The sequence below is a fragment of the Cydia fagiglandana genome, chromosome 8 (genome assembly GCF_963556715.1).
Source record: "Cydia fagiglandana chromosome 8, ilCydFagi1.1, whole genome shotgun sequence".
In the NCBI taxonomy this organism is placed as follows: Eukaryota; Metazoa; Arthropoda; class Insecta; order Lepidoptera; family Tortricidae; genus Cydia; species Cydia fagiglandana.
In genome coordinates, this window is record NC_085939.1 from 6,749,613 (window position 1) to 6,764,932 (window position 15,320).

Genomic DNA, 15,320 nt, shown 5'->3' on the forward strand with positions numbered 1-15,320 from the left:
ACACGAGTGCGACAGAGAGGGAACACGTCGAACGTGGTTCGGCGTAGGCCCTCTGTGACGGATTAATTTGTCCGCCTATAGTGAATTGGCGCAATAAAACCCGAATAAAAACAAACATAATTTATTAAAAGTTGAACATATAACTACAAAGAATATGATGTCTCGACTTGATTTATTTGTTGATTCTATTTGGAATTACCTAACATTGTTGTACTTTCGGGTTCTCTGGTTTGGCGAACTCTCCGATCTTGTCGTTGTAGTACTGGTAGGCGCGGAAGGGCTTCAGTTCCCAGGGGGCTTGGTTTTCCATCTCGGTCAGGTTCACTCCAAGGTCTAGCAGCGTTGGAAGGTTTGGGTCGACAACGTCTGTAGTGGATTCCTGTTGAAGATATGTTTATTTAATAATCAGATTTGATGGTAAGAAGATACATATATAGTTCTTAAGCGCAGATGTGTCAAATATATGAAGGAAGGTAAGTAGGTAATCGTAATGGTTAGGTATGAAATTAATGATATGCAACTTTTTACTACAGGCGAGAGGCTAGAAGATGACAATCGTTTGCGAATGCTTCTCTTATCTCTATCACTTCCATATTACTGCGATCGAGAGGCGTTTCGTTCGCTACGGCGCAAACAATTGTCCAAGGTGACACAGAATAAGTAATAAGTAGTACAACCGTACGAAAGGAAACTTCTTACAAAACCGAAGTTTGACAGCGGTTCAGGGTCGAATCATTCCGTTTCTTTCTAATATATTGCACTATCCCTTTCGGCTATTTAGGGTTGTCAAAATTCAAGCCATTATCTTATCTGTGGTCGTGCACGCAAAGGGACGTCAAGTTGTGTCAACCCTGAAGGCCTATCGAGATTAGTCAATTTTTCGCCAATCTAATTCAATTGCCCGATCGAATCAGGAGGTGCGGACGCAAATACCAATTTCGCTCGTCGAATTCAACTGCCGATAATAAACGATATTACCGATAAAATGAGGTGCGGACACAAGAATACCAATTTGTGAGGCCAGTAGTTTCGTTCTGGGGCATTTTATCAATTTAGAGGGCTCTAATATCACGATAAATCTAAAATTGGAGATTGACGCCAATTTCATTTCTGATCAAATCGACGATGTTGATTGATGAGCGCGACCTTCACGCCGAGCACGGGGTCGTACTTCATGTCGAGGCGCCGGTAGCCCCACTTCTCGTCCTTGTTGTATGCGTGGTGAGTTACCTTTTCGATGGCCTCCCAGGTGACGTTGCCGAAGGGGTAGCCGGGGGACAGCAGGTTGATGAGCGCGACCTTCACGCCGAGCACGGGGTCGTACTTCATGTCGAGGCGCCGGTAGCCCCACTTCTCGTCCTTGCGCATCAGCGCGTAGAACCAGTCCACCAGGTCCGATAGCAGGTAGCGTTTTGGTCTGAAACGTAATGTCATTTTGAATTAGCTATCGACGCATTTAACCATTTGCCATTCCTTTCTAGTCATTCGATTTCGAAACGTAATTCTTATAGTAGACGCGTTTTTGTTTTAAATATGATGGCAAGTATGTTGCCGCTATAGGGACTAAAGGGTTAAAATTGTAAGTAGCTATCGGAGACGTCATTTATTAGGTGTAAACGACTAAATTGACGAACTACAATAAGTAGGTATAAACGATTGCTAGAGCTCAATAAAAAAACCAGCCAAGTACGAGCCGGACTCGCGCACTAAGGGTTCCGTACCATTACGCAAAAAAATCACGTTTGTTTGGGAGCCCCACTTAAATATTGATTTTATTTTGGTTTTAGTATTTGTTGTTATAGCGGCAACAGAGATAATATATCTGTGAAAATTTCAACGATATCACGATTCTTGAGTTACAGCCTGGTGACAGACTGACGGACGGACAGAGGAGTCTTAGTAATAGGGTCCCGTTTTTACCCTTTGGGTACGGAACCCTAAAAATGACCCCACGGGTATTGTGCCGCGAGCGACTCGACTGTACAGCGCGCAGTTTGACAACGCGAAATATCGTAATGTCGTGCAAGATGCTTGACGCATAAAATTTTATTTTATCCAATCGAAGAATCTCGGTCTCCTTCAGATCTCTCTGGACCGTCGTCAGCCAGATGGCGGAAGGTCTTTCGCGGCGGCGCGTCGTGGGTCGGTAGGCTTAACGCTACGTTTACGTTATAGGTACTTATAAAATAAATAGTAATTCTCACCCGACGGCCTGGTAGACCTGGCACCTGGTGTCGCAGTCTCTCGCCGCGTTGACGATGCCCTGCGCCACGTCCGACACGAACACGGGCGCCTTCACCGTCTCCAGGCCCGCGCGGTACAGCGTCAGGTACGTGCCGTGGATGCGCCACGGGCCCGCGAAGTACCTGCGATCCACAAGAGACAGTTCGGGAATTATGGTAATGATGTGTTTGTATTGATGTATAATCTGTCTGTCGCAGTAGCTGAGATTATTTGAATCCATACTTCCATACTTAATATAATATTATAAAGGCGGAAGTGTGTCTGTCTGTTACCTCTTCAAGCTTAAGCAGCTGGACCGCTTTAGTTGAAATTTGGTATAGCGATAGTTTGAGTCCCAGGGAAGGACATAGGATAGTTTTTATGTCGGAAATCATCCCTGAAGAGAGTGCAAAGGGGGGTGGAATTGGAAGAGTTAATGCATTACCTAATAATTCAAGTAAGCAATGCGCAAATGGAATGATTGCTATTAGCATTATCCAGGCGCTATACCTACTTCAGCTGCTGTCACCAATTCTACGCAGACGAAGTCGCGGGCAAAAGCTGGTGATGAAATTGATGAAAATCAAGCATATCGCGCTAGTTGTCAAAAAAAAGAAATCGTACCTAATAAACCTGTCCTCAGAGCCGTAGATGTCGGAGGCGCGGATGATGGTGGCCGTGGGGAACTCCTCTCGCACCGCGCACTCTCCATAGTACTTGCTGACTTTGTACATGGAAGGCTTGCGGAGCACCAGCGGCTTTGGGTGCTCATCGGCGTTCAAGTAGTTCAGGTGGATGAAGCGCTCCACTCCCATCTCTCGGGAGATCCTGGAATGTAGGCATGACGAGCTTAAAATGTATGGCGCAGCAATCGTTTATAAAATATATATAGTTTGTTATAGGCTGGTAAATGAAGACGAAGAGATGAGAGGTTTGCCAGATTATATTTAGAATCCAGATATCCAAAGAAAATTAATAAAATTAAAGCCTCGCCCGAGGCACATCTACAATTCTACATACAGACATACAGACCAAGCTGTTTCGCGCGGCAATTTTCTCGCGAGCGGTTGAATGTAATAATAGCTGTAATAGCGTTAATAGACCCGCCTATTCAATGTGGAGTCCTAAAAAGACATAGGTAATTTACAAATCATGAATTTACAAATCATACAAATCATCAAAAATCATCATCCTGTCCACAGTTGCCAAGGTTTTCGAACAGGTAGTGTACCCATATATCTTTAGCCATGTGCAAAATTATATATCACCATTGCAACACGGGTTTATGCCGCAGAGGTCAACTAACACAAACCTATGCAATTTTATCGAGGACCTTATTCAAACGGTTGACAAGGGATGCCAAGTCGATGCAGTCTATACGGATTTTTCGAAGGCATTCGACAAGGTTAATCACCAGATACTTTTAGATAAGCTGCATCGATTTGGGATATGTCAATCATTGTATGACTGGTGTCGGTCTTACCTGAAGGATAGGCCATCGACTGTGGTTATTGAGGGCGCGCAGTCTCGTGAGTTCGTAGCATTTTCAGGAGTACCCCAAGGATCGAACTTGGGCCCTCTGTTTTTCAACATTTTCATCAACGATGTAACATCCATATTTAAATTTTCTAATGTGTACTTGTTTGCCGATGATTTAAAACTCACGAGAATCATTAGAGACCCCGCCGATGCTGAAAAATTGCAGAGCGATGTAACGTCCTTGGTGGAGTGGTGTGCCTTCAATAGAATGCATTTAAATCCCACAAAATGTTACCATATTAAATTCCATAGGAAGCGGAACGAGTTACAAACAAAATACAAAATCATGAACGAACATGTGCAGGAAGTGACTGAGATCAGGGATCTCGGCGTTACTGTGGACAGCAAACTGCGGTTTCATAAACATATTAACACCATGATTGACGCTGCATTCAGGGCGCTGGGCTTTGTACTCAGGGCTGGGAAAGAATTTAAGAAAAACTCTACTCTGATAAAGCTATTTAACTCATTCGTCAGAAGTAAGCTTGAATATGGCAGTATTATCTGGACGCCTACTTACAAAATCCATGTCAACCGAATCGAACGCGTGCAGAAAAGATTTACCAAACACCTGGCTTACCGAAACAGAATACCGAAACTAACGTCATATAAAGAAAGACTTAGGCGCTTCCATATGAAATCACTAGAATGTAGGAGAGAAATGCTGGACATGACGTTCCTATACAAAATAATCAACAGCCAAGTAGACTGTCCCAGCCTACTAAGTATGCTCGCGCTTAAAGTACCAACCCGCACTCCACGCTACCCCTGCCCTCTGTTTAGCATGCGTTTTTGTCGCACTAAACTTGGTTCCCACTCACCGGTGCCCCGCATGTCGCGCTTGTATAATAAAATTAGCAAGCACAATGCCCAGCTGGATATATACTATGACAGCTTGTATAGTTTTAAAAAGAAACTTACTTCGATTCCCGATTGAAGTGCCTCTTGACATTCCATTTTGTAGATTTTAGGTTTATTGTTTAGTTTTTATGTATTTAGTTATTAGACTTATTAGGCATCATATGTAGTAATTATTAAAATGTTTAGAGTAAGTAATATGCATGCTGTGTTCGCCTGTAATTGGTGGCGCAATCATAATTGAATAGTACGCAAGTGTGTTACTTAGTGCATAAGTTGTTGTTGCCACTGTTGGTGAACCTTAATAATAAAATAAAAATAAAAATAAAACACCATGGTGTAAAATAAAATTTTTGTAAAAATAAACCTACCTTGCCAGACGGCGAGCTCCATCTACATGCACATCCTTAAATTTGAAGTTTTTAGTTTCATAGTCCCGGCCCACCAAGTTGATAACTACATTAGAATGTCTCACTGCCTTAGCAATGGACTCCTCGTCGCGAAGGTCGAAGGGGGTGAACAACACTTGTCCCAAATCACCAGCGACTTTTAGACGTTGAGCATCATAGAAGTCGCTGCGGTAGGGTATAATCATCTGAAATTACAAAAATGAAGAGCTAGGAAGTGTCCTATCTAACTTATTTAACCTTAAATGAATCCGTAATTTTAAATGAGTATGATTAGCAGAATTTAAATGAATAAGAGGACCCTGGCGCTAGGCTGGGAAAACGCTAGGTTGAAGAAGATGATTAGCAAAATTAGCATTAAGTATAGTAAACCACAAATTTTGACAATCTGCGAAAATAATCTCTACAATTTGCCAAACTAATGTGCCCCTCTAACTTTTATATCTACTTACACAATTATAAGTTATAAGAAATAAATATAATAAATACTTTTAACAGCAAACATTACATTGAACAATGACCTTGTCTGCATTATTAAATATTTGCTTCAGGATTGCATCACTGTATGATCCTTCAGATAACTTAATGCCAAAATTTGATAGTTTAAATTCATCTTAGTCAAGATGACAAAGCACCAGAACTTAATTGGGCCCTATGTACTATGCGTAGGACACAAGTTGAGTTACCAAAGCGGGACTAACAGTGACAGGGTGTGGATGTGCTACCATAAACATCAAGTCCCTATGAAAATTTGACAGTTAAACTGCTAATATTTATTATGTTTTTTTTTACATATTTTGATTACATTTTGTACAGATGCATTGCATAATTATTCTCCTTCATATTTTCATGGAGACATATGAATGTCTTGCTATTTCAGTCAATCTTGGTACACAAAATACTGAGGTTGACTGCAGTAGCATGACAAATATGGATGTTTCTAAGAAAATATGAAGGTCAACAATTATGCACTCCATCTGTAGGTTTGAATTCTAAGCAGAATAAACACGAAATCTCCATTTGGGAAAAGAAATGTATGTAAATTTCAATAGAAGGTAGTTAGGATATTATAAGTGAAATTGCATTTATACTGTACAAAATAGGGAACTCTATCTATCCACCAAATTTTATCAAAATCTGACCAAAAAACAGGCCATATAATAGTTATTTATTGACAATGGTTAACAGTGTTAATAAATAACTTTTCAGAGTTTGAGTATAATTTTAGAGAGTTATACTTTTGAAATAGGGCACCCCCGTTTGCTATAATAACACTCTATACTATATCCGTAGAAATGGTAGTTAACTTTCGATGTTTTGAATGATTTGTGATTCACTGAGTCCATCTAGACACGCGGCAGCGTGTCAAGCCAAGTTCAAGCAAAGGAACTGGCTAGCCAGCGCCAAGTGTAATATTACACGAACCACTTGGTGCCACTTTTGACCCTTCTATAACTCAAAACATCTTTAACGTAAACACATAAAACTACGTGTGTTTAATTATATCCATAAGGACATCTAGAAGCCCAAATTTCATGAAGCTAGCTCAAACGGTTATAAAGATATGAAGGTCAAAAAGTCGTAAATTTTAAAACTGACTGACATACCTATAGTACCTAAACCTAACCTACTTCCAGATGACCTAGAAGGATGAAATTTGGAATCCAGCTCAGTTATTGTGTGAAAGCGTAGGAAAAAATCTAAAAATTAAAAAAAGTTATAAAATAGGGGGGGTCCCCATACAAAAAAACCATTTTTTATTGTGACTGACATATAAGTACCTAAACCTAACCTACTTCCAGATGACCTAGAAGGATGAAATTTGGAATCCAGCTCAGTTATTGTGTGAAAGCGTAGGAAAAAATCTAAAAATTAAAAAAAGTTATAAAATAGGGGGGGTCCCCATACAAAAAAACCATTTTTTATTGTGACTGACATATAAGTACCTAAACCTAACCTACTTCCAGATGACCTAGAAGGATGAAATTTGGAATCCAGCTCGGTTATTGTGTGTAAGTGTAGGAAAAAATCTAAAAACAAAAAAAGTTAATAAATAGGGGGGGTTCCCATACAAATTTCTTTTTTATTGTGACTGACATATAGTACCTAAACCTAACCTACTTCCAGATGACCTAGAAGGATGAAATTTGGAATCCAGCTCGGTAATTGTGTGTAAGCGTAGGAAGAAATCTAAAAATAAAAAAAGTTAAAAAATAGGGGGGGTCCCCATACAAAAAACCTGTAATACGCGCTAAACAACCGGCCAACGGTGTGTCGTTGGCGGCGCGCGGCACCACATAATTAATACAAAGAACAGAAGTAAAAAACATGCAGCGGAAACACAAGAAAAAACATTAAATCTCAATACCTGCCTAGTTTTCTTTACAAAAATTATTGATATTCCATCAAAAACATAAATGTAAAAAAGGAGAGCCAAGTTCAATACAAAAATTATGCTTGGCTGTGGGGTTCGCCGCAAAAAGAATGGAGATTTAAATGAGTGCCAAGTTCTATGCAAAATCCAAATATGTATTTATAGGAACAAAATAACATTATAAACAAGTATTAAACTCTATTTCTTTGCTTTATTGGATACCTATAACAATTGCTGTTATTTAAAAAAAATGTGAGATCTTAAAGTAGGTTAGATTTGGCTTGGCCACTTTTTATCAGAATTACAAAATATATATGTTGAATAACTTTATAAAATGACTGATGTAATGAAAACTGGCCAAGTCAAATCTAACCTGCTTTAAGATCTCGCATTTTTTTTAAATAACAGCAATTGTTATAGGTATCCAATAAAGCAAAGAAATAGAGTTTAATACTTGTTTATAATGTTATTTTGTTCCTATAAATACATATTTGGATTTTGCATAGAACTTGGCACTCATTTAAATCTCCATTCTTTTTGCGGCGAACCCCACAGCCAAGCATAATTTTTGTATTGAACTTGGCTCTCCTTTTTTACATTTATGTTTTTGATGGAATAGTTATTAGAGTACCTGTGTGCCGATTTTTCCCAATTTATTGACGACATAGCGGCCCACAAATCCCGTGGCGCCGAAGATGGTGGCGACGATACCATTGAAGCTGCTGCGGCCGCCCGTGCCGCGCTTGTACGCTGCAAGGTTGGGCCTCGGGTCCGTGCTGTATGCCGATGACTTGATGTAAACAACACTCAGGGACCCACTTTTGGCTGAAAATTTGAAATATCGACAGTTAGTAAACAAGGCTAGCAGATATTACTTGTTTGTTGTATGCTCCAATTGATTACATCCATCAAAAAAGCTGGAATTATGTAAGAGTTAAGTAGCTTGTATTGATGGTTTTAAATTATATAAAATAAACATACGTATGAGCTTATTTGCAAAATGGCCTGTCAAAGCTACAGAAGCCATTATTAGGCCACAATTTGTTGATTAATTACTAATTTCGACGATTTTCGTAAAAGCAGCCCCTCTCTTCAAATGACAAATGAATGACAACCTCAATGACAGCTGACAGTGACAGTTATTGATGTAAAGCTGTTCCAGGTTTATTTTTAATCGTCAATGGATAATTTATGAAAACATTTGTATTTCAAGGCCACTGTACACAATGGGCCAGCACCAGCCAGTCCAAGGGACGCAGGGACGCAGCCATGCGGTAGAATGAGATAGCAATATCACTTGCTCCCTCTAAGATAGCATAAATCCCCCATAAAAGGTAGGAGTGTGAATGGGGGGCTTTAAACAGTGTTTTGATAAGTTTTCACTTTGGTGTTCACTATGACATTGATGCACATCCCTATTGTTGACACTGACAGCGTGACAGTTGTCAAAAATCGCCATCCCCCACCACCTCCACTGGCTCCACTACAGAAACAGAATAAAATTAAATAATAGTACTGCCTCCACTATAGATAGCCTGGCTAAGCTAGAAAATCTAGGCCATCTAGCTCAGTTCTAGCTTAATTGACGACAGGGCCTTGTATTTAATTTGTGCGTGTAATTGTATATAGGAAATTTCTTATGTGTATCATAAAATAACGAAAAAGAATAATTTGCTTCCCACAAGTGCTTCACGGTGACTGGTATACGGACACGGTTATTCTGATTGAAGTGAGATTGTTTTTGTCGCAGTGATATAAACAAACAATATCATGGAAGATGACGAGATTGAACTAATTAGCAGCGGAGATAAGCTGCAAGAGGTGGCACAAGTCCTACAGAACTTCATCAAAAATGTAAATATTTTGTATTTCTTACACACTAATTTAATAGTACTTCACTTACTAAACTATAAAATTTACTTTTCAGAATGAGAGTACATTTTTATTTCCAAATTTAGCTGAAAATAACAAACGAGTGATTTTGTGGGCTGCGCTTTTCCAGCATCTCCAAAATAAGACTTCGGCGCCAATTCATACTCTTTGCTTAGCTGCCATTAGAGTACTGAGGTTTGAACTATTCTATTTACTATTTAGTAAGCTAGTATCTAACGATTTTGAGTACATTTCATTTAAATGAATATTTAATTAAGATTTTTTAAGTTCAGTATTCTTGCTGTTCTGCCACACAAATGACTTAACAATCTTACGGATAATTCCGAAATTCAGATGAAAATCACCCTAAATTCCATCATAATAAGTCTCTTTTCGGAATTATCCGACAGTTTTCGACATTCGGAATTATCCGAGTAAACCTTATAATAGTTCTTGTTTCTTCTTGTTTAATATGCACATAAAAATCTATATTTCATATTTTTGTAGCCGCGACAAAACAGAACTTGAAAATTTGATTTGTGAAAAATGGATAACAACCTTAATAGAGCATGGGGGATTGTACAATTTCATCGGTATTAATGAAGAAAACATGGCCCCTTTGGAGTTGCCACAGAAAGACACCGCCATTGAGGCATTGAAGTGTCTGTGCAACATAGCTTACAATAGTGAAGTGGCGCGGGCGCTCTGCGCCCATACCAGCATAGCCCAGAGTCTGGTTGCTAGACTCAGGATTTACAAAGACATTCCCTTCAAAGATGAAATCATGCTGTTTGACATTAAGTTGCTGTTTATCTTGACTGCACTAAGGTCGGATATAAAGACTAAGATAAGGGATGAGCTGCATGGGTTGGACTATTTGGTCTGCTGTCTCAATGAGCTGCTCAGGGAAGCCTCATCTAGTACCGAGGGTGCTATGAATCAGGATCAACACATTTTCTTTACTGTAAGTAAATAGTGTTGAAAATTGAGTTAAAAATAAAGTGTTGATTCATTATTAATTTAAATTTTTGCAAAAATATTTTTTTCCAAAAACTGATCCAATAGGAAGATACTTCTTTCATGACAACTCTCTTTGTTGCAAATATTCCAAACTCATCAGGTTTAATGTGTGTTTACAAACATCTTAAGACCTGAGTATACATGAAGCAACTTTATGATATGAATATTGAATTTACAACTTGGGATTTTTATCACTATCAGATTTTTTGTCCGTTTTATCTGCATTCGGCTGTGTTAACCATAATCAGATGTTCTGCCTTTTTGAGGGTTTTGAAAGGTATTTCATTAAATACTCTCTCTTGATAAAATTTATCTTCTATAGTTCGTTTTTTTAGCATTAGAAAGAACTTGGAAGAAGGTAAGCGATTTTAGCATGTCTTTTAATTGAAAAACGCTTACTAAAAATCAGGAACTATCATTTATGAAAGCAGAAGAATATAAATTATCGTATTAGATTCATAATTGTTACATATTTGCCGTAACTTATTTTTAAAATGTGTTTTTCAATTAAAAGACACATCAAGATTGTTTACCTAATTTCTAATGCTAAAAAAAACGAAGTATAGTGCATTTGCCACCTTTTCAGCATTGTCAGATGAGAAGTAGATATTGACATTGACCACTTACATATAACTATTTTATGAATCAGGATAATCAGCAAGCCATAGCCTGTGAGATCCTAAAGTCCATGTTCAATCTCATCATTCGGCCTGGCGGCGAAGACAGTGACACTGAGGCAGATGAGGCAATGTACCTAAAGTTGATGCCTGTGCTAACGTCCCTGCTGTACACTAAGACTACTAGCGAGGAGAAATTGATGGAGTTGAGAAGTAATGTTGCTAATTTGTTGACCAGGTAAATTAAAAATTATGTTATTTTATTATAGCTTTATTTATATGAATATTATTGTATGGCCCCTATAGGGTAGAAAGCCTCCTCCATCTCATTGTTTTTACCAGCTCTTTTTACAACATCGTCGACCCATCGTGCCTTTTGTCGTCCATCTCGTCTTTTTTTATGTTATTTAATTATGTATAACCTAACCACTTGGTCATGTTTACCTATAGGGGCTATAGGTAAAAGTTATTCGAATTTACCTTTCCTTTGTTTTGAAGAACAAGAGCTTTTATTAATACTGCCACCTGGGTCATGATAATAAAAGTTACGTCATGTTCATGTTATGAATCATTTTTAGTAAGTTTAAAAGACCTAATAAGTAGTCATTGAAATTTAAAGCAAAATAAATTCAGTTATATTTGCTAACGGGTCATTAATCTTTATTATTTATCTAAGTTGGTGAAGATCAATCAAAGTTAAAATGTTTGCAGCGTGCCACCGCCATATTACGCATATCTAACCCCAGAGCTGAACTCCGGGGAGACTGCAGAGTGCACATTTGAGGGCAAGAATATGGACGCGCTGCAGTCCCTTGTGCAGCTCTTGCAGTACAGGTTGTCAAATACCACGGTAAATTATAGTTATTTTAATCCATCATAACTTTATTACTAAGTTTACGCTGTCCTTCCGTTCGTTTGGCTGTCAGTGGGCTCTACCTCCAGTACCATTATGGTTGTACTTTATTACTTTCGCCACTTTGTCAATGTTGGAAATAAATAAAACTAAATCAATCAGCTGTAAAAATAATTGTCATCTTGAATGCTACAGTAGTTCACGGAGGATCCATGTGCCACCAATTATCAGAACGTTCAGTTCATCTTAGACACTTTCGCGTTGTACATTTACGTTTATGAGTCATGATTTTTCAAGCCAGTGGGGAGCCTATATACATCGCGTCTAGATATTTTTAAGAATAAGCAAGGCTGTAGCTATTTTTCATTTCAGAACACAAAGAACCAATGCGAAAACCTATCCCCGATACTAACCGTGATGAACAAGGCGGTGCGAACGCGCGCGGCGCGCAAGTGGCTCCGGGCGCGCGTGCTGCCGCCGCTGCGCGACGTGTCCCGCCCGCCCGAGCGCGGCAGCGAGCTGCGCAACCAGCTGTGTCGGCTGCTTACGACACCCGTGGGCGCTATCCGGGACTTGGTTGCAGAGTTTATCTTCATTATGTGCAAAGAGAAAGGTGAGGTTTGCTGAGGTGGCTGAGCGGATTTACACTATGGTTCCCGCCTGAGAGAGGCAGCGAGCTGCGCAATCAGGTTAGTCGGCTGCTTACGACACCCGTTGGCGCTATTCGGGACTTGGTTGCAGAGTTTATCTTCATTATGTGCAAGGAGAAAGGTAAGGTTTGCTGAGGTGGTTGCGCGGGTTTGTGCTACAATCACGGTGCGAGCTATACAATCTTGGTCCTGGCCAGCTGGCCACAAACATAAACTCGCCTTTTTACATCGTTCAGCAACTATTCTGCTGATTACTACTCTTTTGGGTTTTATACCAAACTTATCGGCCGAGGTTTTCTTCCTTCTGTACAAAATAGTTTTGCTTAGGTGGTTGCGCGGATCTGTGCCGCCTCCACTGCTCGATGTGATGGTTCTGACGTCACGAGAAAAGGTACTGCTATGTTTTATTGCGATAGGCCAAGCATGTGTTTGTAGTTAACTTTGACTGACTATCACTTAAAACAGGCAATTTTCTTGCCGTTAATAAGACCCATCTATTGCTGCGTTTCTGCAATAGCAAGAAAATAGCATAATTTAATTTACAATGTATCGTTTTCCGTACAGTGGGTCGTATGGTGAAGTACACGGGTTTCGGCAACGCCGCGGGGCACCTCGCGCAGAAGGGCCTGCTGGGCGCGCGCGGCGCGGCGGCGGGCCGCTACTCGTCCAGCAGCGACGACTCCGACACGGAGGAGTACCGCGCCGCCGCGCCCGCCATCGACCCCGTCGTCGGCTGCACGCGCCCGCCCCGACCCAACCCCTTTGAGGGCATGACCGATGAACAGGTATTGTAACCACAAACTTTACATTTTATAGTCCTAACGTAATTTTGTAGTTTCTTTCTTGCTTACACAATTACTATATACTCCGACCAGTCGCGAACTGATTGAGTGACACATCATTGGTTGAGGCGCGAAATAGTTGTGATTTCAAATGATGTCACTGCGTATGATGATGTTTCTGCGGGTGATTCTCTTGAAAGTACCTGTAACATTGTGTAGATAAAATTCCAGGTATCCACCTAGTTTTTTACGCTTCAACGGAATGACCTTGATGGAAACGTTCTTTTAGACGTAAGGTTAGATTGGGTTAGATTTAGAGGTGTCTGGATGAGTATTAGATGACTGATGAAAGAAAAATACAGTCAGCGATAAAAGCTTGTATCAAAAATGCAATTTGTGACAACAAAACATATTTTTAATGTTCCCATTTAAAATTCGAAACCCTCATTGAGGTTGTAATTGTAACGATACGAGCGCAACATAAAACCTTGATAGGTGCGGTCAGGCTAACCGCAGCCTGAAACAGGGCCTCACCGGTAACACAACACGCGTTGAAACAGAGAAAAATACTGGGATTGCTGGTTATGATACTAAACTTGAGACATTTTATTTTCCTTATACTTACATAAAATACCGGGCATGTACCTACATTTTCAGTTTTCCACATTTTTAAAAGGTTCGACAAGCCTTTTATAATTATTAGTGTCGACGGTCAACAAATAGTAAACAGTTAAGGATGCTCACTTTTACACTGCGTAAATATACCTAAACATGTATGTTAGGGTGGCCCAAAAAACATTTTTTTTTATTTTCCGACGGGGCACCCCCTTATTTTGTTACACTTATTATACCGATAAAATACACCAAGTTTCGTAATTTTATCTCAACTACAAGGGGGTGCTCAACAACTTTGAAAATTTTGTATGTTGTATGAAAACCAAAAAAACAAGTATTTATTATTCAGAATTTTATTTAAGTATCTGTTTTCACATTATTTGCACATGTGATTTATAAGTTTTTAAGTAGAAAAACATTTTTATTTATATTTTTTATAATTTTTCAAAAGTAAGATTTTTAGAATTTCACCTAAAAAAATCATAAAAAATAGAAAAAAAAATGGTTTTTCACCAAATAACTTTTAAATCACACTTTCAAATAATGTGAAAACTACTACTTGCATAAAAGTCAAAAAAATAATAACTTGATTTTTTTGGATTTCATACAACTTTGAAAAAATTCAAAGTGTTTGAGCACCCCCTTGTAGTTGAGATAAGATTACAAAACTTGGCATATTTAGTCAACAGAACAAGTGTAACAAAATGAGAGGGTGCCGCTTCTTCTAGCTAGAGTTTGATTTTTTCCCATACAAACGTGAACCACCCTAATGTATGTATTCCCATCTGTTTTGCCTCGATCACGTAAGCTGTAGTTGTCTCCAACGATTCACTTTTACTTGTATTAGAGTGAATCATTTGTATCAAAAGAACCGGGCGGGGCGGATTGGAAAGTCACGTCATTCCCACATAGGAATAAGTAAATTTAATCACGTGACTGTGGCGTGAGCTGACGGTGTTAAGCAACATTACACACGTAACATTACCCTATGTAACATTTTTGTCTAAAATACTTTTGCAAATCTCATTCTGTGGCTGTAACTACTGTAGAAGTTGCTATATCCGAAAGTATTGAATATTTAAACCTGTGACGGAAAGTCAATATAATGGATTTGTAATCAACTAATCATATTGTGTCAGTTGCTTTGAAAGCTTCGGCTTGGCCATGCTGGCCGCGTTCTAAGAAATAAAACATATTTTCAAAGCTCATCCCTTGCATTTCGAATCTACCTCTGAAGCTACTCCTTCTTACAGTACCTATAACCTGATCTATTCTTGCAGAAAGAGTACGAGGCGATGAAGTTGGTGAACTTATTCGACAAGATGGTGTCAGAAGGCGTCGTGGTGCCGGCGCGAGTTGGCGCCGACGGGCGCCCCGAGCCAGTCCAACACGTCCTGGAACTGCGCGACCCGCCTAACCGTCCGCAGTCCTAAACAGACTCCACCCTTATGTAAGTTACGAAATTAAGTAAGGGTATCAGTTACATTTTGGTGCCGTGACTAGGGGGCTA

The 15,320-nt window shown here is 39.4% G+C and overlaps 2 protein-coding genes across 2 annotated transcripts; one reads left to right on the forward strand and one right to left on the reverse strand.

The window, feature by feature from the left end:
• Positions 1–105: 105 nt before the first annotated feature.
• LOC134666568 (NADH dehydrogenase [ubiquinone] 1 alpha subcomplex subunit 9, mitochondrial) lies at positions 106–8,508 on the reverse strand. The gene is made up of 7 exons (XM_063523766.1): positions 8,383–8,508; positions 8,033–8,226; positions 4,992–5,215; positions 2,848–3,051; positions 2,205–2,366; positions 1,231–1,417; positions 106–379 (listed from the first exon to the last, which is right to left on the reverse strand). Exons 1-7 carry the CDS (start codon positions 8,426–8,428, stop codon positions 200–202), a joined length of 1,197 nt encoding a protein of 398 aa, XP_063379836.1. The 5' UTR covers positions 8,429–8,508; the 3' UTR covers positions 106–199.
• A 380-nt stretch (positions 8,509–8,888) lies between these two features.
• Positions 8,889–15,262, forward strand: LOC134666603 (synembryn-A). The gene is made up of 8 exons (XM_063523818.1): positions 8,889–9,255; positions 9,329–9,468; positions 9,781–10,237; positions 10,943–11,148; positions 11,622–11,760; positions 12,136–12,376; positions 12,978–13,198; positions 15,091–15,262. Exons 1-8 carry the CDS (start codon positions 9,172–9,174, stop codon positions 15,241–15,243), a joined length of 1,641 nt encoding a protein of 546 aa, XP_063379888.1. The 5' UTR covers positions 8,889–9,171; the 3' UTR covers positions 15,244–15,262.
• The last annotated feature ends 58 nt before the right edge of the window (positions 15,263–15,320 follow it).